The sequence below is a fragment of the Crocuta crocuta genome, unplaced genomic scaffold (assembly GCF_008692635.1).
Source record: "Crocuta crocuta isolate KB4526 unplaced genomic scaffold, BGI_CrCroc_1.0 scaffold95, whole genome shotgun sequence".
Lineage (NCBI taxonomy): Eukaryota > Metazoa > Chordata > Mammalia > Carnivora > Hyaenidae > Crocuta > Crocuta crocuta.
In genome coordinates this window covers 7,106,527-7,131,529 of record NW_027530971.1, presented here as the reverse complement: position 1 = coordinate 7,131,529, position 25,003 = coordinate 7,106,527, and the positions used below count along the sequence as shown (strand labels likewise).

The 25,003-nt window shown below is 45.7% G+C and overlaps 2 protein-coding genes across 3 annotated transcripts in view; one reads left to right on the top strand and one right to left on the bottom strand.

Annotated features, from left to right (window-relative positions):
- RNF183 (ring finger protein 183) overlaps positions 1-5,058 on the top strand; it is an 8,940-nt gene extending 3,882 nt beyond the window's left edge. Inside the window, exon 2 of the mRNA XM_077769904.1 lies at positions 2,970-5,058. Coding sequence (XP_077626030.1) covers positions 3,007-3,579 — 573 coding nt within the window. The 5' untranslated portion in view covers positions 2,970-3,006 and the 3' untranslated portion in view covers positions 3,580-5,058. The remainder of the gene's footprint in view (positions 1-2,969) is intronic.
- Positions 5,059-7,016: 1,958 nt separating this feature from the next.
- PRPF4 (pre-mRNA splicing tri-snRNP complex factor PRPF4) lies at positions 7,017-24,933 on the bottom strand. 2 transcript variants are annotated; one of them, XM_077769906.1, is made up of 14 exons: positions 24,841-24,933; positions 23,936-24,116; positions 22,437-22,623; positions 18,797-18,884; positions 17,940-18,019; positions 17,675-17,768; positions 17,290-17,384; positions 14,334-14,392; positions 13,283-13,406; positions 11,806-11,895; positions 9,495-9,617; positions 9,273-9,380; positions 9,064-9,182; positions 7,017-8,545 (listed from the first exon to the last, which is right to left on the bottom strand). In XM_077769906.1, the coding sequence occupies exons 1-14, from the start codon at positions 24,865-24,867 to the stop codon at positions 8,352-8,354; spliced, it is 1,569 nt and encodes a 522-aa protein (XP_077626032.1). In that variant the 5' UTR covers positions 24,868-24,933; the 3' UTR covers positions 7,017-8,351. The 2 variants fall into 2 exon arrangements, with proteins under 2 accessions (XP_077626032.1, XP_077626031.1); XM_077769905.1 differs by having other exon boundaries at positions 23,936-24,113; positions 24,841-24,882.
- Positions 24,934-25,003: the final 70 nt, after the last annotated feature.

Here is a 25,003-nt window from a genome sequence, read left to right as displayed (position 1 = left end):
ACCCCCCACCCCCTCCCCTGGCCGCTTCCCTCTCTGGCTTGTCCTGAGCCGTTTTCCTGCTCCAACTGCACCCACTACACTCAGGGACCTGCTTTCACTCCCTGAATCTGGCAGAGGCTTTTTTCACGTTGGGCCTTTGTATGTGTTGTTCCCTTGGCCCAGAATGTCCTTCCTCACGTTGTGGGGCTGGTTTCTCGTCATCCTTCAGACTCAGCTTTCATTCCATCTCTTTGAAGAAACCTTCCCTGGTGGTTTCATATGGAGCCTGTTCTCTAAGCCCGTTTGCCCTTTCTGTCCTTTATAGCATGCAGTAAAATGATGTTTAGTTATTGCCCACTACTCATTAGATGGGTTTCTCCCTCATTACACCCAAAAGGTCATGAGGTCAAAACCATGCCTCTTTCCTTCACCATTATTTCCCCAGTGCCTAGCACAGCTCCGGCATGCAGTAAGTGCTCCATAACTTAGTAACTGTATGGGCGCCTGGGTGGCTCAGTCAGTTAAGCCCCCCCACTTCGGTTTAAGTCACGATCTCGTGGCTCATGAGTTCCAGCTCTCTGCTGTCAGTGCAGTGCCCGCTTCAGATGCTCTGTCCTCTCTCTCTGTACCTGCCCACTTTCGTGCTCTCTCTCTCTCTCAAAAAAATAACATTAAATGACTTAATAACTAGAATGGATGCATGGTCCACAGAAGAAGGCATTCATAGGTAAGGATCCTTGGCAAACTCCCAGCTTTGGCCAGAGTTTTTCCATCCTCCTGCATAGCTTTGTTTCCCCTTCCCTACATGGAGCAGTGGTAGAAGTCTAGAAGAAAACCAGGAAGCCATGGGCAAGAGAGTGTAAGGTTTTGCTTCAGGTTTCAACTCAGGGCAGATGGTGTCATATGAGGCGCCCGAGGGAGACTGGGGTCCCCCAAGCCCCGCTCATGGTTCCTGGATCCCCAAGAGAGACTCCTGGCACACGGACTTCTGACCAGATGCAAACACTCACTACGTAGTGAGTAACACGCACCCAGCAGGTGAACTGATGGCCGAGTGTTGTCTTCAAGGCAGCAGCATGGCGGGGGGGCTGAAGTCCCAGCGTCACCACTGGTGACACCACTGACTAGCTGGGGGACCTTGGGTGAGTCACTTCTTGCTTCCCATCTGCAAAGTGAGTGGTTAGGGTGGAGAAATGGTTTTTAAACTTTTATTTTCCCCATTCAGCAGCTCAACTCTTCAACTTAGTCAAGTGAGCCACATGGGAAAAGCCAGGTGCTTCTGGTTGAAATGGGGAAGTGGGGCTGGAACTGTCCTTCCTGACTCTCCCTTTTAACTCCCCACGGGTGGAGAGATGGCCAACCTTTGGACTCTAAGATCTCAGTGGTCAGTGCCTGCCTGCCAGGCTGTTGTCTGTGTTCCAAGAACAAAGATGGCAGCCAGACTCCCATGGCTGCAGCTACTTGCGCACAGTAAATGATCAGAAAAGGGGGCGTCCTGGGGTGCATGGGTGACTCAGTCTGTTAGGTGTCTGACTTTGGCTCGGGTCATGATCTCACAGTTTGTGAGTTCAAGCCCCCCACTGAACTCACTGCTGTCAGCACAGAGCCCGCTTTGGACCCTCTGTTCCCCCCTCTCTGTTCTCTGCCTCCCCCGTTGGGGCTCTCCCTTGCTCTCTCAAAAATAAACAAACATAAAAAAAAAGCGCCTCCTGGCTGGCTCAGGAGGAGCACACAACTCTTGATCTCGGGGTTGTGAGTTTGAGCCTCATACTGGGTGTAGAAATTACTTAAAAATAAATAAACTTTAAAAAAAAAAAGATCTGAAGGGGATCTGAGAGGACTTGCTGAGTCTGATGTGCCAGGATTTTAGACCGTGTAGCAGGTGACCGTGCAGGGGAGGCGGCTGCAGCCATTTTAGGAAAGAAATGGGGGCCTGGGAGAGAAGCGGCCCAGAGGCTTACTTATTCTCTCCACGACGTAGAGAAAGGAAATTACCCCCACCCCCTTCCCAGGGCTCCGATCCCAGGCCTACGGGCTTGCAGATGCTCGGCTTCCGCGGTTGGTCGTGTGCCACGCCCCGGGGGAGCGCCGGTCCCCTCCCACCCTGCCACCCAGGCAGCTCTGTGGCCTTTGCTGCAGGCAGGTGTGCTCAAGAGGCTGCAGCCCGGGCCACCTGGCAGCTGCAGGTGCTGAGTGCTGCCATGGAGACGGGCCGGGGTTGGCGGCTGGTGGAGAGAAGGCCGGCTCCCAAAGCTTTGTGGATTCGGGAGAGGAAGAGGCGGAAGCCTCAGGTCCTGCGGGTAGTCTGCCTGACCACGCTAGTACCAGGTGGGTGCCCGTTCCGTTCCCCGGGACAAAGGGAGGGAGGAGGAGCCAGGAGAGGCTCTGGAAGGGCTGATCTGGGGACCTGGGCGTCTCCAAGCTTCCAGGCCCAGGGGAAAAGCCTTGGCCCGACCCTCCTGGCTGGACCAGTACAGAGCCTTGCGCAGACTGGGCAAATGGGCTCTGGAGGGTTGGCCCTGTAGCCCAATGGGAGGAGGGAGACAGGGCCTGGCACTTGTCCCCCAGAGGAAGGACAGACCAGGGAATTCACAAAGGCCATCTCTGCGCTAGTCAGGGATTTGAGGCTGCAGGGAAGGAAACATTCATCCTATACCACAAACCACTGACTGGTCCCCCTCCCCATTCCTGTAGTCTGAGGGCCAAGGGCAACCACATGGGGCAAAAGGAGCACTTTTCCTGTATCCAGAGCTGGGGTGCAGCCTCCTCCAGGGGCAGCTCGTTAACCACCGGTGGGGGCCGGGGGGTGGGGTGGGGCTCAGGCCTTTGCCCGAGCCCCAGACTTTCCAGCTCAGAACAAACTGCGAAGTTTTTCATCTGTGAAATGTGGGTGACAGTAGCTTTCAACAACACACAGAATCCTTGCCTAGGGCCAAGCGCAAGGACGGAGCTCAATGTGTGTCCCTTTGCTCTTCTGCCTTTTCTGCCAGGACATTCCTACTAGGCGCCGCGGCGTCCGAGCTGAGGATGGCCGAGCAGCAGGGCCGGGAGCCTGAGTGCCCTGTCTGCTGGAACCCCTTCAACAACACGTTCCACACCCCCAAAGTGCTGGACTGCTGTCACTCCTTCTGCGTGGAATGCCTGGCCCACCTCAGCCTGGTGACTCCAGCCCGGCGCCGGCTGCTCTGCCCCCTCTGTCGCCAGCCTACCGTGCTGGCCTCTGGGCAGCCTGTCACAGACCTGCCCACGGATACTGCCGTGCTCTCCCTGCTACGCTTGGAGCCCCACCATGTCCTCCTGGAAGGCCACCAGCTCTGCCTCAAAGACCAGCCCAAGAGCCGCTACTTCCTGCGCCAGCCCCGGGTTTACACGCTGGACCTAGGCCCCGAGCCTGGGAGCCAAACTGGGCCCCCTCAGGACATAGGCCCTGCCTCCGGGTCTCTGCCCATTCCTGTCCCCAGCCACTACTCTCTGAGGGAGTGTTTCCGCAACCCTCAGTTCCGGATCTTTGCTTACCTGATGGCTGTCATCCTCAGCGTCACTCTGTTGCTCATCTTCTCCATCTTTTGGACTAAGCAGTTTCTTTGGGGTGTGGGGTGAGCGTTGCTTCTAGACAAGGAGCCAAGTCTTTCCTGACTGCTGCTGGGCATGGGGACCGCAGGGCCTCCTTTGGGGTTGTCTTCCTTTGTAGTATTGTTCCTTTTTACAATCTGGGGGATCAGTAAGGCCAGGTGTTTGCTTCTGGGAACAGAGGGTCCTACTGTAATGGGAACTCTTGAAACCGAAAAGGCTGGGAGAAGGTGTGAAGGGCCCTCTGGGTGTGAGTCATGGGGACACAGAAGGGCAGAGAAGCAGATCTGGGACTACGGAGCTACGTGGCAAGTTGTGCTCAAGGGCTGGATGACGGTATACAGCTTGACTAGCCCAGAAAGGGACATTTCTCACTGGAGTTGCTTCCAATTCAGTTCACATTTGGGTTGCTCTTTTCATTATGTCTTGCTGCAATTTTGGAAAGTGAGCCTCAATTCTGTGAGCAAAGGCACAGGCCTTCTTTCGGTTTTCTCTTTCGAAGTCTTGCACTCAGTCCCGGGAAAAGCGGTCCGCGGTAATGAGCGCATGCACTTACTCATTCAACAACCACTTGGTCGATGCTAGGGGACCAAACTAGGGGAAGGGGAGGGTATGATTATCCATGGGTGACAGGGAGCCTTTACTGGCAAGGAGGGCACGTTCCCTTGGCTGCTTCTTGCCCAAGACAACCTCTTGTTGGTGTGTGGCCTATGGAGTGTTAAGAGTATAAAGCTTTAAAGGTGATCAAAAGAAATCTGGGATTTGGAAGAAAGGTTATTCCTCCAGGTAGGTGCAGAGGCCCTGATTAAGCCTGGATGCTGAACGGAGCTACCTCCCCTCCTCCAGGCAATGGAATCCTGACCTCGAGGTAGGTGGAAGCCCTGGACAGAGGAAAAGCCTTGGCCTCCATCCCAGGCCATGCAGATAGGGGGCCCTGTTTTCATTTCATGTGACAGAACTCAGAACCAAGGCAAACTAGATGCATAGGCTGTTTGACTCTAAATTGCCACCTAGCAGTATCTAAAACCCTTTCTTCTTCCCGTTTTATTTTTAAAGAAAAAAATTTTTTTGTTTGCTTTTTATTTATTTTTGAGACAGAGAATAAGTGGGGGAGTAGCAGAGAGACAGAGAGGGAGACACAGAATCCGAAACAAGCTTCAGGCTCTGAGCTGTCAGCACAGAACCTGACACAGGCTTGAACCCACAAACCTTGAGATCATGACCTGAGCTGAAGTCGGATGCTTAACCGACTGAGCCACCCGGGTGCCCCTTGTTTCCCAGTTTTAATATGGTCCAGTGGCCCACAGTTCTGGAACAATCTCACAGTGGTTAAAACACCATTACAATTATGAAAAGATAACATCTGAGGGTTTTTTTGATTTGTGGAATAAACTTTCAGAGTCAGAAATGGAGTTGGCTTTATTTGCTCTAAATAAGATTTTGTGCTTAGTGGAACTAGCTTCTACAAATTCTTCAGGGAACTTTACGTACAAGGCATTCCAAAATAGCCATGACCTGTATTTCGTGTTCAGTAAAACCGAACTGTGCTAAGGGCCAAGGTGAAATTTCTCCATTACAAAATGGGAAAGCCACCACGTGTCCCGCCAGGGGACTAGCACCTACCTCTCTATTTACACCATCAAAGATAATTACACTAAAGCTGGGACTCCACCTCTCCCTACTGACTTCATTTCTTTACACGTCCTTGCTCCATAACCTTGTGGCAGGTACATTAGGCGATGATCTCCCCACTTTCTCTGAGCCAGGAGGAAAGGAAGAGGAGCCGGGGGAAGCCCAGAAATGCCTGCCTTTCACACTAGAGCTTCCTGCTCCGAGTGAAGGAAGCTTCATCCCTATTTTACAGATGAAACCGAGGCTCCGCAAGTTTAGCTGCCTTGTTCGAGGTCACCCCGCCAGTAAGTGGTGGAGGCCTTTTAGTCAAAGTAGAATTGGAGTGGCTCTTAGAATGGCTGATACACCATCCACAGGAAGAAAAATACAGGTTCGAGCTTTTTTGGGTAGGAAAGGGTATACTTAACACAGGGCATTAACCTTGGAGAAAGCAGAAATGTCTGGAAGCATCTTTGCTAGTTCAATGAAGGGGGGGGTGGGTTGTGTTTCTGGCTTTTAGCACTCCACGGGTCAGGGATGCTAAGACTTGCTGCAATGGTTAAGAAAAGTTCCACACAAGGTATCTATCCCAGGACGCAGGGCTGCCAGTTGAGTAACACTATAGGTGTTTCATTAGTTCATGAGGTAGAAGTGGTGAAATTACCATAATTCCCTTTGGCATGGAGTCAGACTAAGAGATGCAGGGACTCATCAAAAGGGAGGTATAAAGGGTAGAGTGGTTAAAAAGCTCAGGCTTTGGACAGGAAATAGGCCATGCTGGCCGGACTGGTCATTGTCAGGCCGGTGGTGCCAACATACTCAGTAAAGCCCTGTGAAAGCTCTAAGGTCGCCTGGGCTCCACCACTCACTGACAGGGTGACCTTGAGCAAGCTACTTAACTTCTCTGAGCTTCAATTCTGTCAAAAGAGAATAATTCAATAAGACTGGAAGGATTAAATGAGATGTCTGAACATGCCTGGCACAGTCTGTAGGCAGGAAGCGTGTCTTTTAAGTGGTGGCTCTGATATTTACCTCACCATTACTATGAAATGCTACATTTGATTTACGCTCCTCAGCTGCTTCCTTACTATGATATTTCCAATGCAGAAATGTATATTCCACAAGGTAACTGTTTTCCCAAAGGCTTACATGAAAATGTGCTCACTCCACTGCTACCTCTCAATCTCTTGGAACAACAACAACAACATCAACAACAAAAAGTGTATGGAATGAATAGTAAAATTTAAATTTGAAAAACTAAAAACCTTTGTTAACACACTATCCAAATCGCACGCTAATACACTACTGTTCATTAGTAGTGTATGCATGCATACTACAAAAGTAGTGACAAGAATTATTTTTCATTCTGGCCATGTGTAGCAACATGGATGGACCTTGAGGGTGTTATGCTGAGCGAAATAAGTCAGGCAGAGAAGGACAAATATCATATGTTTGCACGTATAGGAGGATTAGGAGGAACTTGACGGAGGAACAAGGGGGAGAAGAAGGGCGGAAATGGTGGGGGAAAGGGAGAGAAGCAAACCATGAGAGACTCTTGAATGCTGACAAAAACTGAGGACTGATGGATGTGGGGGGAGGGGGGGATGGGCATGGAGGAGGACACTTGTGGGGATGAGCACTGAGTGTTATGTGGAAACTAATTTGACAATAAACTATTAAAAAAAAAAAAAAAAGAATTATTTTTCATGGCCAACTGTGAAGAAAATAGAGCCCATTAATACTTCAATAATAGTGAAATGCAAAGTGCCCAACAAGGGGTAGAGCCGGTAATTCAGAAGCTTAACAGGTACTCAAAGGATGCAACTATTTGGTTATAAATAAAATGAGATGAAACAGAATATTTAGCTATATATTCACATGTTCACAGGTCACCAGAATTAGAAAAGCAAACATCAAACGAAAGGGTTTACAACATTTAAGGAAAAGCCATCATATCAGCCCTTCTCCGACTCTATATAATTCCTTTCCTCTTCCAAATGCCTGTGTTACTGTGAGAATGGGCTGTGTACTCTACTCTCACAACACACAGCCTCAGCGGCTGTACATCTGGGGTAGAAAGAGCCGAAGGTAACTGCTGCATGACCAACGAGCACGAAGGACAGAGTTCAGACACAACGTCCCTGCTAGTCTGGCCCACAGTGCAACGATCTCTACAAAACAACCATAAGGAGGCTGAAGCTGGAATAAGTCATATTTAATACCACCCAGTATATCTCAAATAAAAAAAGGGGGGGACTTCTATGGACCAATGGCTGCAATTCAGAAAAAACTATACAAAATAAGTTTTTAAGGGACAGTTTTTATAATAGGATTCTACTCTGTAGCAAGTGTGTAATAAAGAAAAAAGAGAAGAGGTTTATGTTCGGGAATCCCCATTAGGATTTTTGTCCGGTAACCTTGACACGAAGGGTGCACCCTCTAAATAACTAACACGAAGGAGGTGGCACAGCACGATTTCACGTCTGTGTTCTAAAAATCTCACTGCATGTTGACACGGTGGCCTAGCTCTGGGGTAACAAGAAGGATGCCATGCTTCAGAGCAGAATGGAAGACAGACGGGGCAAATGTTCAGTCCTGAGCTTCCTGATGCAGTGAGCATTCCAGGCGAACTCAACAGCAAGAGGTAAGAGCCTCCTTACCACACCGCCCTGAGCACAGCTGTGGCCCACCCCTTCACCTCCCTTCTCAAGGTAGAGAAAAGGCTCCCACTCTGTCAGACATCAGTTAAGCAGCGTGTGGTGAGAAGAGCCGCTTTACTCGAGGACTTCCGAACTACAGTGCGGCCACCTTGCCCTGTGGGTCACACATAGTCCCGAAGCGTGTACCATGTAAAGGAAAGCCAAGTTTCAAAATGAAAAATGGAGCCAGTCACTACCCCGAGTGCTATGAAGGAGGCAGTAAGGCATTCAAACAAAAGATTAATAAAAACAATGTCTACATAGTCCGTGGCAGGGCTTGCAGATGAGAATTAAAATTTCATCTATGAAATGGGTTCATCAACTGCCAGAAATGTGGCTGCCTACCTGGAGTGGAGAGTGACCAATTCTTTCGAGGCCCTATACATGGCACCTGGCGAAAAACACGATAGGACAAAACACATCAATTCCTTTCTTTTGAAAATGGTTCTCAAGGGAGAGCTTGTGGTTAGAGTCCTTTTTCCACACTCCTGCCTATTCAGCCATCCAGAGCTTGAAGGTCCTATCGTACGAGCAAGTGGCTATGAGCTGCCCATCGGAAGAAATGTCTAGGCCCATCACTTTGCCTTCGTGGCCGGCCAGAGTCTTCAGTGGGGACCAGCCTGGGTGGGTCCAGATCTTGGCTGTATTGTCGTAAGCGCCAGTGAGCAAGAAATTTCCATGGATAGCTTTAAGAGAAAAGAAGAGGATCTGCTGGAGGAATTCCCAAATCAGAAGAGCAAAGAAAATAAAAGCACAAAAATCCCCTAGAACATATGATTTTGAAAAGGAAGGTATTTCCCCATTTGGAAAACCGCAACGTTCTCATCTACACTCCTACCAGGCCTCCAGGAAAAAGGGACTGCAGGCAGACTTAGGGAAACAAAGAACATTAGTAAGTTCTTCTGGCTCTTTCCCTGACAATCTGTTCACAGTAATATTAAGGATTCAGGGCTTACAACTTTCATGGAAAAAAATGAGTGACTCAGAGCATTTATGACAGTCCTCCGGACTTCCAGAAACAAGAGCAAGCTGTGCCACAGACTCTGTCTGGAACTATGCTACAGGGACGGAAATTAGAACGTGCCCCTTCTTCACCAGAGGCCCAGTGTTCTCCGGGTCCACTTCCGAGCGAAGCCAGGGCCCAGCCTGCATGCTGTGAAGTGTAGTCTGTCCCGTGAGTGGGCAAATCAGGAGGAAAACTTACGCTCAAACTTGACACCGGTCACTAAGTTCTGATGGGCAGGGATGGTATAGACACAGCGCCGCTGCCGAAGGTCCCACACTTTGCAGGTGTTGTCACCGCTGCCGGTCGCAATGTGGTAGCTGTGGATCGGGTGTGGTATCCAGGTTAGAAACAAAGATACACTCTGACCAATAACCCTTCCCGCCCGTCATTCAAGGGGTTTATTTTACCCATTGGGGGAGAAATTTATTCCATAGATTTCCTTCAGGTGGCCTTCTAGGAACATGATACACCGTCCTGTGCGCAGGTCCCAAACACGACCAAATGCATCCAGTCCCCTGATAAGATAATTTATAAGTGAAGACTCTGAACCCGCTTCTGTGGAAGCAGAGGCAGGCATACTTAAGAGGCAAACAACCGAGCTGCCCCCAGCTACGGGGAAGAGGGCTTACCCAGTGCCAGCCAAAGAGCCATCCTGATGGAAGGCGATGTCATACACGCCCATGCTGTGGCCTTCCTGATGCAGGATCTCCTCTTGAGCCTCTAAATCCCATAAGCGCCATGAGCGGTCATAGCTACAAAAAAAATTAACTAGCAATTAACTAGTAAATATTCAGTTTCTACAATGTGTAAAGCATTATAAACACTTGTAGCTGAAATTATGCTTCTGAAACTACTTGTACAACTGTATTAAGAAGAAATTCTTCTCTGACACAAGCAATAGCTCAACAGCTAAGCCTATCTGTCTTGAGTGCTAACAGGGAAACCACGGACTTCCTAGCAACTTACTTCAGTGGCTATTTTAAGAACACAATTTCCTAAGAAGGGCCCAGCAAAGACTGTTGCCTTCTTTCTTTCTTAATTCAACTGTCAAGTCCTCTCACTCACTGTTTGTTGGGCCTTAAACTGGATGCTAGGGAGATAAAAATCAATAAGCAAATAGATCAATGCAACCGATGAGAAAGTATAGGAAGAGACCTACACATTTTTGGTTAAAGATTTTCAAATGAGATCACTAAAGCAATTTCAATAGGGAAAACAAAGTCTCTTCAATAAATGGAAGCAGAGGGGCACCTAGATGGCTCAGCTGGTGAAGCAAGTGACTCAGTCTTAGGGTCATGAATTCAAGCCCCACGATGGGTACAGAGATTAAATAAACTTAAAAAACAAAACACCAAAAACTTAAATAATAAAAACGTGTCCACAAAAAGCATTGTATAAGAATATTTATAGCACCTTTATTCTGAGTGACCCCAACCTGGAAAAGCCCAAATGTCCCTCAATAAGAGAACAGACAAGTAAACTATGGTAGAGCCATACAGCTGAATCCTCCTCAGCTTTAAGAAACTACCAATACATGCAACGACATAAATGAATCTTAAAAACATCATGCTGAATAAAAGAAGCCAGGTACAAATTCATAGAGTATGAACAGACAGAATTAACATATGGTGAGAGAAATCAGATCAGTAGTTGGTCTGGAAGGGGGAATCCACTGGGAAGGGACATGAAGGAACCTTCAAGGGTAATGGAAATATTCTATTAAAAGGGACATAGGCTACATGAGTATACGCATCTGAACTGTACACTGAAAATAAATCCATTCAATTGCATGTAAATTATATCTCAACTGAAAAGTTCTTTAACAGATTCTACCCTCAATGAATTTACAGAACCAGAAAAGGAGACCAATTTGCAGTTTTTTAAGAAAAACTTTAGTTTCTTGAAAAAATTTTTAATGTTTATTTATTTTAGAGATAAAGAGAACACAGAAGTTGGGGAGGGACAGAGAGAGAGAGACACACAGAATCCGAAGCAGGCTCCAAGCTCCAAGCTGTCAGCATAGAGCCCGAGGCAGGGCTCATGAACCATGAGATCATGACCTGAGCTGAAGTCAGACACTTAACCGACTGAGCCACCCAAACGGCTCTAAAGATTTTATTTTTAGGTAATCTTTTGCATCCAACATGGGCCTTGAACTTATAAACCTGAGATCAAGAGTCACATGCCCTACTTACTGTCTGAGCCAGCCAGGAACCCCAGAAAGGGAGACTGATTTGTAAGCAGAGAGATTACAATACAATGCGTGGCAAAAACAAAACAAAACACCACCAATATTGGTAAAGAAGGAGAAGACAGGGCACCTAGATGGCTCAGTTGCTTGAGTGTCCAACTTGATTTTGGCTCAGGTCATGACCCCAAGATCATGGGATTGAGCCCCGTGTTGGGCTCCGTCATGAGCCTTGAGCCTGCTTAAGATTCTCTCTGCCCCTCCCCTACTCCCTTAAAAAGAAATAAGTGGAAACTCTAGTTTTCTGGCAATTAGTGACTGAAATTTCTGATTAACTGCAATTTAAAAGCAAATACACTGGGGGGCGTCTGGGTGGCTCAGTTGATTAAGCACCCAACTTTAGCTCAGGTCATGATCTCAAGGTTTGTGGGTTTGAGCCCTGTGTCAGGCTCTGTGATGACAGCTCAGAGCCTAAAGCCTGCTTCGGGTTCTGTGTCTCCCTCACTGTCTGCCACTCCCCTGTCTCTGTCTCTCTCTCAAAAATAAATAAACGTTAAAAACAACAACAACAACAACAAAAAGCAAATACACTTGGCCCTAACTTTATCATATTTTTTTCTGATTTTGATTCATTGCACTCCAAGAAAATTCTACTTGAAGATCTCTGTTCTTAAAACTTACTTGGCAGTTAGTCATAAGGGTTACCAAGATGCCATGGGCCTGCATGAAGAGAAAGCAACAGGATGGCTTACCAGGTGGTGCCCAAAAAACGTCCTGATGGATGCCACATTACACGGGCCACACGTACTGTATGGCCTTCAATATCTGCCACTGGTTCGTCACTGAAAAAGAAGGTAAGTGAGTAAACTATTTTATGATCATAAATATTCACTGAATTTATTAACTGTTGTGACTGTCGTACCCATTCTTTATGATTTAAGAGACCAAATTGTAACAAAACTCAGTTTATTTAATAAAGTAACAATTTATGTTACTTCTCAAAGTTTTAAAAGATTTGAGACTATTTCATGTGCTCACAAGGCAAAACTGCCCAAGGTATTTCAATAAACAACTATCTTTCTATATCTCAATTCACTATGTTAAGCAATCCTTAAGGCTATTCTCATTTAGGATTAGAGAAAAATAAAAGATAATTCAATCTGACAAACAAAATAGTCTCTTTATACCAAAGGAGTGTTGAGATTCTAGAAAGAAAACATAGTTTGGCAGAGATATGAAGCTACAGAGATCAAACAGTTTTGGTGCAAGTGGATTACAGATACATTTTCCTCAAACTTTAGCTTGTTGAAGGATCCACAGGACAAAAGGACCTCTTAAATAGACATTTAGTGTCGTTTTGGTAACCATCAAATTCACCTCCCCAGCAACCACAGAAAAAAAGGTCTGAGATACCAGTGAAAGGAAATAAACACAAACCCTAAAGAGGGCAATTAAAAAGGGAACTTTGTCAATGCGCATACATAGAGCTAATCAAAGCCCCAGGGGACCAGATATTGCTAAGTGATACGAGCCAATTAAAACTTGCTCTGCTCAGAAGACAGACCTTGTCTGGCAAAGAGTGGGGATACTAATTAGCCCTCTACAAAAACCTGGAATAAAAGCCTCATGTGCTTTCCCAAAGAAAAAAAAAAAAAACTAAGCAACTGAATACAGATTTCTCTTAGCCAGCAGAATGCTTTCAAAGATTTTTTGGGAAAACAATCATCATAAACATGTTAAGAAAAAACCGCCAACTGTTATGATGGGAAAATAGAGGCGAGGTAAAGGCAGACGCAGCTGGGAGGAGACACGCGTCCTTGGCAATACTGCCAGACAGAGCTTCCCCTTCCTCTCCCCTGTGGCCATGTGCTAGGAACCAATGTGCTGCCAAGAATATTATCTTTAGTCAATCTACCAAACGGTGCATTTCTCCAATGTCAGTATACTGCATAGGAGGTATAAAAAGACCTTCCAGAAAAACTGGAGTGGGAAGACCATGGCCACTATGTTAGAGGCAAAAATCAAGGTCCAAAGTTAACAAATAAGAAACGCCAGACCCCACTCCTTAGGTCTAAGAAAGAAATCCTACATTCTATACTCACACCAAGTTCTCTGGACTCTGAAGACCATCTCTGGAGTCAAACGCCAGATTTTCAGGTCCCAAGGACCAACCAAGCAACTGTTTTGTTCACCTTAGTGCTGCAGTACCGACACAACAGTAATATTCACCTGTCAAGGCTCCAAAGCTTCACAGACCCATCAGCAGCACAAGAGGCCAGATTGACATCTTTCTGGTCCAAGGAGACAGTGGATTTTGGATGGAATACAATTGCTCCTACGTTTGTGTTATGGCCTGAAGGAGGGTAAGAGATGAAAGTTAAAGGGTCCCCACTCCTTATAATTTATGTGCGAAAACAGACTATGATGAGTAACACAGACATGTATTAGGGAACATGTGGACAGATAGGGTAGTAAAGTGACTACTGATTTAAAAAAGAAAAAAAAAAAGAAAAGAAAGAACTGTTTTAACTTAAATCAACATTTAAAGCACAAGGGTGCCTGAGGGCTCAGCTGATTGAGCATCTGGTTGATCGAGTCTTGGTTTCAGCTCAGGTCATGATCTCCGTTTCCTGAGTTCGAGCCCTGTGCTGGGCTCTGCACTGGCTGTCTGGAGCCTGCTTGGGATTCTGTCTCCCCCCCTCTCTGCGACTCCCCAACTCATGCTGTCTCTGTCTTTCTCAAAATAAAAAAGATAAACTTAAAAAAAAATATTTACATTACATTAAAAAAAACAAAACACAGGGGCACTTGGGTGGCTCAGTCGGTTAAGTGTCCAACTCTTGACTTCAGCTCAGGTGATGATCTCATGGTTCCGTGAGTTCGAGCCCGTATCGGGCTCCATGCTGGCTATGTAGAGTCTGCTTGGAAGTCCTCTCTCTCTGCTCCCTAACTCTCACGCTGTCTTTCTCTCTCTCTCTCTCTCTCTCTCAAAATAAATAAATTAATTAAAAAACAAAACAACGCAAAGCACCAACGACCTTTATTTATTTGGTCTAGAGACTGTACAATGCCAGAGTGGGGTTGGACATCAGAATAGTGGTTTGTGCATAAACTCATTATCTTCCTACCTTGTGGTCAGAGAAAAACAAACCCAGTCAATTTAAATCAAGAATTAATCTTGTGTGCACCGGGCCTGAGTGTCAGGCAGAGTATTAGCTTTACTGTCTGACAGGGTTCACACTGGGAAAACGAGGGACATTTACATGAGATTTGAACTCACCTCGGAGAGTGTGAAGGAGGCTGCAGTCGGGAACAGACCAGAGCTTGCAAAGCCCACTCCTATCAAATACAAAGGAAAGCATCTCAGCCAGGGTTGGTCTGGGAAGGAAAAGGTACCTTGGTAACATTCCTAAAGGACAATCTCTTCTCACCCCCACCAAAACTTGACAGTACCACACAGGAAAATAAAACTTATCATTTGATGGTTTACAGAAGAAAATTATATGCACGTCTCACCCAACCCAAGGCCTCTGCAGGACTATGAGTTAAAATAGTACAGGTTGCTATTCTCCTTAATGTCTAGAGTGATTGGTGAGAAAAGATGGGACAGATTCAACTATCCAACAGTAATATTAATAATCATACATACTAACTCCTTAAATATAAATAGCATTTTACTGCTTACAAAGTACCTAAATTTTTTTTTAAAAAACTTTCTTTCAGAAAATTTCCAACAAATTACTTTATTTCTATCTTCTCAAGTAATCCTTGTAATAGACCTGTGAGGTATATAATGTAGGAAATGATCATTTCCACTTCTAAGGAAGGTAGTGGAGGCGTGGAAAGGCAGGGGGATTTCTGTCCTTCCTTGGCTTTCTCCTGAAATAAGTTCAGCTTCTACCTAGTCAAGTTCCTGTGCATGCAAAGAAGTTTCCCTTCTCACTAGACGGCCATGTCCCACGAACATAAGTGAATCACTAAACAGAACCACAAAACCATCACATCCTAAGAGCGTTCTGCCTATGTGGCAGTAACTAGAAAGCAAAATAAAGATAAAAACAAGAACTCGTGGTTACTGAGTCCTTACCACATATCGCACACAATTAAGGCAAAATGTTTATGACATTAGCTCACCCTCCTCTACACAGAAGGCAACTGAAGCTTACAGAGTACCCTGCCTGGGTTACCTCACTAAAAAAGAAAAGCTATACTGAGGTGTGGATACTGGTCAGTCTATAAATTCACTATTTAGCTGCTACAAAATGCTAGCAGCATCACAAGCATGACCGACGTGTCAGGGATCTCTGGTGTCCCTTGTGAACGGGAAGAAATGTTACATCCAGGCTATCTTGTATATAAGGGCTAAGCACTGGCATCTCTAGTTTGGTGTGATCATGAGAAACAGAGGAAGTGGACATAGAAATGAGCCCTTAAGAAAAAGACTGATCCCCCCCGCCCCGCCCCCTAACTTGTCCTCCATTTAGGAAAAAATATCACTGTAAAATGGGACTTACCAACAAGCTGTGGCCAGCATTTTGGAATTAGGACTAAAGTGGCAGTAGGAGATAGGCCGATCATCCCCAATTTGGCTGCAGAAATTATTCAAAGACTTAAAAAAAAAAAAAGACAACGGTAATCATTAATAGGCTAATACAAGAGTTTCTTGGCTTTTCCACAATTAAAAAAAAACTTTCTGGTTTTAGTCACCCCCCACCCCCACCCCCCAAGATTCCTTTATAGTTTTGTTGTTAGGAGACACTTATGTTAATGAATGAACGGAGTTGAGGCTCATCTGGAGCGTGGGCATGCTGTCTTTTACACTACCTTCTAAGGTACCTTCTAAAGTACAGGCAGAGTTAAGAGCCCTTAATATGCAGAAAATCACCGAGGGCATCTTACCCGGAGAGATTTGTGCAGCTCTTGCATCTGGGAGGTCCTTGTTGTCTCTGGAATCTCTTTATGAAGACGGGCCTCTTCCAAGCGTTTCATTGCCCTGTGACACACACACATCATTCCTGTGAACAGGCTGGGAACAAAGGTCCACCCAAGTATCCCCCACTGCCAGTTTCATTTAACAACCACCAGTCTTTATAAAGCTGATCATCAGTGCTTAGGAGGAAAAAGCAAAAATATGCTTCTTTCTCCTTCTGGAGGCTCTCTGTACCTGGGCAGTGAGTAATTAGCAATCCACAGTCTAGCCACCTTCAGGCTGTTTGGTCCTTCGTGGTACCAGGTTTGCTGATACTGAAAGTTAAGTTAAGAGCGGAAATGTTAAGTTTGAAGGATTCCTGCCCCTCTCATTGCTGTCAGTTCTCTATTTTAACTGTCCAGAAAAAAAGGTGAATTAGTTCAGTCAGAGGATGAAATCAGGTACATGTGCTTTTTACTGTGTGTGTGTGTGTGTGTGTGTGTGTGTGTGTGTGTGTGTTTAAAGTAGGCTCCATGCCCAATTTGGGGGCTTGAACTCACAAACCTGTGATCAAGAGTTGCAGGCTCCACAGACTGAGCCAGCCAGGTACCTGCCCCTTTACCGTGTTTTTATAAACTTTTTTTTTTAACGTTTATTTATTTTTGAGACAGAGAGAGCATGAGCTGGGGAGGGGCAGACAGAGAGGGAGACACAGAATCTGAAGCAGGCTAGAGGCTGTGAGCTGTTAGCACAGAGCCCAATGTAGGACTTGATCCCACGGACCACAAGATCATAACCTGAGCCGAAGTTGGACACTTAACCGATTGAGCCACCCAGGCGCCCCTTTATGAACTCTTATTGGATGGCTTCCGGTTCCTTGTTAAAAGNCTGAGTCCTTACCACATATCGCACACAATTAAGGCAAAATGTTTATGACATTAGCTCACCCTCCTCTACACAGAAGGCAACTGAAGCTTACAGAGTACCCTGCCTGGGTTACCTCACTAAAAAAGAAAAGCTATACTGAGGTGTGGATACTGGTCAGTCTATAAATTCACTATTTAGCTGCTACAAAATGCTAGCAGCATCACAAGCATGACCGACGTGTCAGGGATCTCTGGTGTCCCTTGTGAACGGGAAGAAATGTTACATCCAGGCTATCTTGTATATAAGGGCTAAGCACTGGCATCTCTAGTTTGGTGTGATCATGAGAAACAGAGGAAGTGGACATAGAAATGAGCCCTTAAGAAAAAGACTGATCCCCCCCGCCCCGCCCCCTAACTTGTCCTCCATTTAGGAAAAAATATCACTGTAAAATGGGACTTACCAACAAGCTGTGGCCAGCATTTTGGAATTAGGACTAAAGTGGCAGTAGGAGATAGGCCGATCATCCCCAATTTGGCTGCAGAAATTATTCAAAGACTTAAAAAAAAAAAAAGACAACGGTAATCATTAATAGGCTAATACAAGAGTTTCTTGGCTTTTCCACAATTAAAAAAAAACTTTCTGGTTTTAGTCACCCCCCACCCCCACCCCCCAAGATTCCTTTATAGTTTTGTTGTTAGGAGACACTTATGTTAATGAATGAACGGAGTTGAGGCTCATCTGGAGCGTGGGCATGCTGTCTTTTACACTACCTTCTAAGGTACCTTCTAAAGTACAGGCAGAGTTAAGAGCCCTTAATATGCAGAAAATCACCGAGGGCATCTTACCCGGAGAGATTTGTGCAGCTCTTGCATCTGGGAGGTCCTTGTTGTCTCTGGAATCTCTTTATGAAGACGGGCCTCTTCCAAGCGTTTCATTGCCCTGTGACACACACACATCATTCCTGTGAACAGGCTGGGAACAAAGGTCCACCCAAGTATCCCCCACTGCCAGTTTCATTTAACAACCACCAGTCTTTATAAAGCTGATCATCAGTGCTTAGGAGGAAAAAGCAAAAATATGCTTCTTTCTCCTTCTGGAGGCTCTCTGTACCTGGGCAGTGAGTAATTAGCAATCCACAGTCTAGCCACCTTCAGGCTGTTTGGTCCTTCGTGGTACCAGGTTTGCTGATACTGAAAGTTAAGTTAAGAGCGGAAATGTTAAGTTTGAAGGATTCCTGCCCCTCTCATTGCTGTCAGTTCTCTATTTTAACTGTCCAGAAAAAAAGGTGAATTAGTTCAGTCAGAGGATGAAATCAGGTACATGTGCTTTTTACTGTGTGTGTGTGTGTGTGTGTGTGTGTGTGTGTGTGTGTGTTTAAAGTAGGCTCCATGCCCAATTTGGGGGCTTGAACTCACAAACCTGTGATCAAGAGTTGCAGGCTCCACAGACTGAGCCAGCCAGGTACCTGCCCCTTTACCGTGTTTTTATAAACTTTTTTTTTTAACGTTTATTTATTTTTGAGACAGAGAGAGCATGAGCTGGGGAGGGGCAGAGAGAGAGGGAGACACAGAATCTGAAGCAGGCTAGAGGCTGTGAGCTGTTAGCACAGAGCCCAATGTAGGACTTGATCCCACGGACCACAAGATCATAACCTGAGCCGAAGTTGGACACTTAACCGATTGAGCCACCCAGGCGCCCCTTTATGAACTCTTATTGGATGGCTTCCGGTTCCTTGTTAAAAGTTACACCAGGAATGCTACGGATTATTTCTTGAATGGGAAACCCATCTATCTTCATTTATACCTACATAGGAAACACAAACTATGGCCAGCCACTGTTCCTGAAAGGTAGAACCCTCAAATAACCTTCCCTTTCCCCTAGCAAAGCAAAGCCTGAAAACAGAAAATGCGAGAACTAACCCCTCATTTCCTTCACTTCTATACCATGAAGCCAGAGACATATTTTACCTCCTCTTTGGACTTCTTAGATTTCTCATCATCTTTTTTGGTCTTTTTTAAGGCATCAGTACCAACCACTGAGAGGATATTTCTTAACCTGTAACAAAAAAGATCAGAATTTAAATGGAGTTGAGATGAAGCTAGGAAAAACTTATCTAAGAAAGGAGAAGGCTTGTCCTGTTCTCTCCATTTAAACTAAGCAAACTTCTTTAAGAGTCATGTCATGCCTAAACTTCCAGTGTGATTTTTAAGTTTTTTTTTTTTTTAAAGTAATCTCTAGACCCAACATGAGACTCAAAACTTATGACCCCAAGAATCAAGAATCACATGCTCTACCAAATGAGCCACCCAGGCACCCCTCCAGTGTGATTTCTTTTACTCAGTCTTCTTTATTTAAAGACTCCCTAAACTGAACTATAAGCAATTACTGAATTCAATTTAGAGTCAACTAGCCCCAACAGGGCTACCACTTGGTCTGTGAAGACAGCTAACCTTTGCCCCAGACCACAATGCGCAGGATTGCTGACTGAGGTGCTAAGTGCACAAACAGTACTAAGCACCACTTCTTTATTCCAAGTAGCATAATTGGGCGGGGGTGGGGTGGGGGGGGATGGGGTGCAGAGAAGGAGGAAGAAGGTGGATGGACAGAAAGTAACAGGGAACCACAATATGTTACATTAAGTATTATTACAGTCCTAAATGCTGAGTGCTAAGGGGGCACATAAAAGAAATACCTAACCTAGGCTTGAAGGGAGGATCAGGGATGGTTTCATAGAGGTGTTCCCTGCACCTAGTCCTCAATTAGTAAGGACAACAGGTCAAGAATGGGAAAGGACAGCTGAAGCAGAGGGTTCAACAATGGAAAGGTCTGGAGATAGGAAAAGCATGTTGAGCTTGGAATCACACATAGTTCAGTACTGCTGGAGCACCGAGTGCCAGAAAGGGCTGGTGAGAATTGGGCTGCAAACATAAATAGGGGCCACGTCACAAAGAGCACCTCATGCCATGGTGAAGAGTTTACCTTTGAGAAAGATCCCTAGGGAAGTAGAGAGAATGGACTGAAGAGGGAATAATAAAGGCTGGGAAATCAGTCTACTATTCAGGGAGCCCCTGAGTCTTAATGGTGGTCTGAATTAAGACAAAGGCAGTACGGATTCGAGACAGTCACCAAAGGGCGCCGTGATAGGACTTTGCTGTTGGTTGGAAGACAAACAAACAACAATAAAAGTATACCCTTTCAAAATGCTATTGAGAGAGTAACATTGTACGATAGGCAATAATGGAGGGGCTTACTTTATAAGGGGTCAGGTGAAAAAAGTCTTCTTTGAGAAGGTGGCATTTATGCTGAAACCAAAAGAATAAAAAGGCTTTAAAAGGCAAGAGACGGGAGAGGTGCCTGGGTGGCTCAGTCAGTTAAGCATTCAACTTTGGCTCAGGTCATGATCTCGTGATTGGGGAGTTCAAGCCCCACATTGGGCTCTGTGCTGACAGACAGCTCAGAGCCTGGAGCCTGCCTCGGATTCTGTGTCTCCCTTTCTCTTTGCCCCTCCCCTGCTTGCTCTCTCTCTCTCTCTCTCTCTCTCTCAAAAATGAACATTAAAAAAAAGAGGCAAGATAGGGGAACAAAAAGAAAAAATAAGTGGAAAAACAGAAAGAGTCTGAGTATTCCAGGAAGGCCCTTAAAGGCTACTAAGTCTAATAAATTGGAAAAGAGTGGCACAAAAGATTGAAGAGTATAATCAAGAATTTTTTTACTCTATGTTGTTGTTTTTAATGTTTATTTATTTTGAGAGAGACAGAGTGTGAACGGAGGAAAGGCAGAGGGAGAGGAGAGAGGGGGAGGAAAGGAGGGGGAGAGAGGGGAAGAGACGGGAAGAGGGGGAGAGGGGGGAGAGAGAGAGGGAGAGAGGGAGTGGGGGAGAGAGAGGGAGGGGGGGAGAGAGAGAGAGAGAGAGAAAATCCCAAGCAGACTCCAGGCTCGGTGCAGAGCCTGATGCAGGGCTTGATCCCATTACCCTGGGATCATGACCCAAGATGAAATCAAGAGTCAGATGCTTAACTGAGCCACACAGGCGCCCCTACTCTATGTTTAATAAGAAGACACTGTTGGATTTTAAGCAAGCAATTCCACAACAAGTCTGGGCTATTACAATCATCTAGGTGTGAAAGCAATGAAGGTAGAGAAAAGAGGAGGTACATTTCGGTACAAATCTAGAACAGACTAGACTTTGCTGATGGATTACAAAGGAGGTAAGGCAACTGAAAACTGTGAATGGTAGTGTTATTTGAAAGTAGAATAGAAGGCAGGGAAACAGAGGAGTTCGACGTAGGCATGTGCGGTCTGAAGTACCTACAGAGCGTGTAGGCTGCAAACAAAGACCTGGGAGTCCTCAGAATATACGTGGTACCCAATGCCACGGGAGTGGATCTCATCACCCAGGATGAGCGTAGAATCAAGGCAAAAAAACTGCAACATATAAAGGTTAGGTAGGGTAAAAAAAAAGAGGCTTAGAAGAATCAGCCAGAGAAATAGGAGGAAAATTAGAATTTGATTTTATGAAAGGGAGTGTTTCAAAGAGGGACTAACTGACAGGGTACCAGGGCTATTTTTAGTAACGATGACTTAGTGACCCTAATAAAGAGCAACTGCAATGCAGCAGTGGTTGGTTTGCTGACGAGTATGTGAGGGGTAAGGGCCCAAAGAAAGTAAATGCAGTGAGTGAGGAGTNCGGGGTGGGCTCATCATACCCAGGACTCATGGCTCTGCTCTCCAAGCACCAGGGGTAGGCAGTGGTGGCCCAGAGCGCCTCCTGCAACACTGTGCTCTGGGGGAGAAAGCACTGACCTGTCCACTCCCCAAGTTCCACTCTTCTCAGGCGCCGTCTGCAGCCCTCCCCGACTAGGACAACCCGTCTCCTCCCATCTGGGAGCCGCCTTTTCTTCCCGTCCTTTAGCCCTTCCTGGCCCGCAGCCACCTCTCGGGGCTGCCCCTTCCTCCCACCTTGTGGCCAGCCAGGCTGGTTCTGTAAGATACTGGGTTGGTAACACTAATTTAAACAGGCCCAACATAACTGGTTCTATTTAATGGACATGAGATAATGAGAGAGGTTTAAAAGTGACTGAATGTGCAGACTCTGCAAAAACAAAAGAACCACGATGAAAGGGTGAGATGGGACAGTGGACAGAAAGACAAGGGAGGTCCCCCTGTGTATGACGAGCCTGTCACTTAGAGACTCTGTGACCTTAAAATCACAAGAGGAACTTCATCTGAAGGAAGTGCCCCCTTTCAATAATAACCAAAAAAAAAAAAAAAATACTCATCATTGTTTTAGGTCACTGACAAAGTAAGCGTGTTGTCTAAATGTTCAAAGTTCGACAACAAATATTTACACAAGTCACAATTCCACACTGGGGAAGGGGGGGGTTCACATAGTAACACCCCATTTGCAGTGTATAAAGAAAAATTAGTAGTGGAGTAAAAAACTGGCCTACTTAGATCATGAGCGAAACTATATAAAAACAACCAAGTAACATATTTTATTAACATTACCTAAGATAGTCTATTAAAGTTTTAGCTACAAATATCAACTGAAAGTGGAAAGCAAAACCTTGTGACGAAGCAAGAGAGTAAAAACTCAGAAAAGGGCACCTTTCTCTTCTTTCAGCCGGACCCTCTCCAAAGAGCGTGATGGGCTCCCCCAAGGCTCTAAGGCAAGCCTTGACCTCTGAGTCATCAGTGGAAACATTGATCTGCCGGGCTCGCTTTCTTCTCTCAAATTCGGCTAATACTTCAGCCTGTCGTTCACTGATGTGCTCTTCAATTTCAAACACCTCTCCTATAAAAAGAACAGGCAACATCAGCATAATCACCAGATCTTCAAATAGGGGAAAAAATAATTTCTTACAATTGGAGTCTGTGTATACCTCTAGAACTAATCTAGTACATTAATTCATAGTTTACTGTTTCTCAGTTTATTAAATTGTGTCAAACACAAAAAACAAAATGGCGCAGCTTTAAAAGGCAGGAAAACTGGGGCACCTGGGTAGCTCAGTCGGTTCAGTTCATCTGACTCTTGATTTTGGCTCAGGTCATGATCGCAGGGTCGTGGGATCAAGCCCTGTGTTGGGCACTGCACTGAGCGGGGAGCCTGCTTGGGATTCTTTCTCTCTCTCTCTCTCCTTCTGCCCCCCCCCCCCGCCCGCCTGCCCGTGCACATGCATGCTATCTCTCTTTCTCTCAAAAATAAAAACAATTTGTATTTCAGTTTCACTTATGAAAAAAATTACAAATTTTTACAGCTTTATTAAATTATTGGAAAGACCCAGTTAATAAGGATCACAAGATTTTCTACTTCACACATTTCTACAGCTTCAATGCTGTCAAAATAACTAAGTTTATAATTTTGTAAAAAAATTTTTCAAATGTTTTATTTATTTCTGAGAGAGAGAGAGGGAGGGAGAGAGAGAGAGAGGGAGAGAGAGATACAGAATTTGAAACAGGCTCCAGGCTCTGAGCTAGCTGTCAGCACAGAGCCCGAAGCAGGGCCCAAACCCACGAACCGTGAGATCATGACCTGAGGCGAAGTTGGACGCCCAACCCACTGAGCCACACAGGTGCCCCTACGCTTATGATTTAAAACATATTTCATTTAGTGTGAAAATTGGAGAATGAAAAGGAAAGAATGTTATAAAGCATAGTAGCTTCAAATCAATGCCAGAACTATGTTAGATCTCCCGAAGACAAATGGAATCAGTATGAATCCAAATACATACTGAATAAGGATGTGTGGGTGGCTCAGTCAGGTAAGTTTCCTACTCAGGTTTACTTTCTGCTTAGGTTCGGGGGTTCGAGCCCCATGTCAGGCTCTGTGCTGACAGCGTGGAGCGTGCTTGGGATTCTCTCTCTCTGCCCCACCCACTCGAGTTCTCTCTCACTCCAAATAAATAAATAAACTTCAAATACACACTGAATAAATTCCTGGTAAAATTACTAACAATAGAATGCAAGAAAAAAATGTATAAAAGGTTTTAAGAAAAAATTTCTCTGGATATACAGGCAAAGGATGGCCTTACAAAGATGCAAATTTAATTGAAATTTTTTGATGTTATAAATCAAAGATAAAGAGGGACTCACAATTTGCTTCTTACCAGAGGTTATGTTAATATTTCCTGCTTCAATTCCAGCTTTAAGTCCTTCTTTTCCCAAAATCCCAGACTCTCCTTTGGCCAGACGTTCCCTCTCCTTCTCTTCCAAACTTCCATAATAGATGTGTGGTTTCTTCACTACGGGGGCCACTAAGTCATCAGGTGCCTTAGTTTTGGTTGCCTGCTAAATCAGAGACCTGGATTAACCTAAGGCTCAATCTTAGCAACTTACTACCCTTCCCCAAAGGATGGAGCTCATCCTGAGCTTCAATCCTATTTTCTCCCCAAAGGACATGTTGGACCCAGTTAGGATATCTTCACTGATTAGAGGAAGGAGGAGAAGGATCACTTAAGTTTTGCGACAGGAAGAGGCTGGAAAAACTAGTGAATTACTCTTGGTAATTTTTCTATCAAAGGTTTGCTTTGGTACACGTTTACATCAATCGGTGGCGATCTCTTCTGGGGTTTTATGAAACATCCACGGCTACAGCTCATCACCGGGAAAATATCAAGGATAACAAGTAACCAACGCGATTATTAGAGGGGAACAAGTTAGTTATACTGGTCTACACACTTCAAACGTTTTCAGTCGCAAGGTAACAGACATGAAATTTGAAGGCGTTATAACAAGTCCGGGCCACGACACTACTCCCTTTCAGAGCTCCGTTTCTGGACCAGTCGGAATAGGTATTTACTATTAGGGGCTGCAGTGAGAGATGCAAATGAACTAAAACACAGGCAAGCACGCAGAGATCAGGAAAACGCTGCTCCGCTAAGACAGGATCGAGTCTCGCAGCCGTCCACCCCAGTCCTCCACCGCCTTAGCCCGTTCCCGAGCGGCCCCAACCCGCAGGGACACCCTCCCAGCTCCCTTCGCGCTCCTCGCCAGAACGAGCTGAGATTCGTACCGTGGACGAGGCTCGTGAGGAAGCCATGCTGAGCTCTGGAGCAACGAAAGCCCGGTGAAATCCAAGAAGTACGGTTCAGACCGTCCACCGCGCGCCCAGCAAAGCGGAAGTACGTCACCGAACGGAAGTGGGTATAAGGCCGACGCAGGGCCCTGCGTGACGT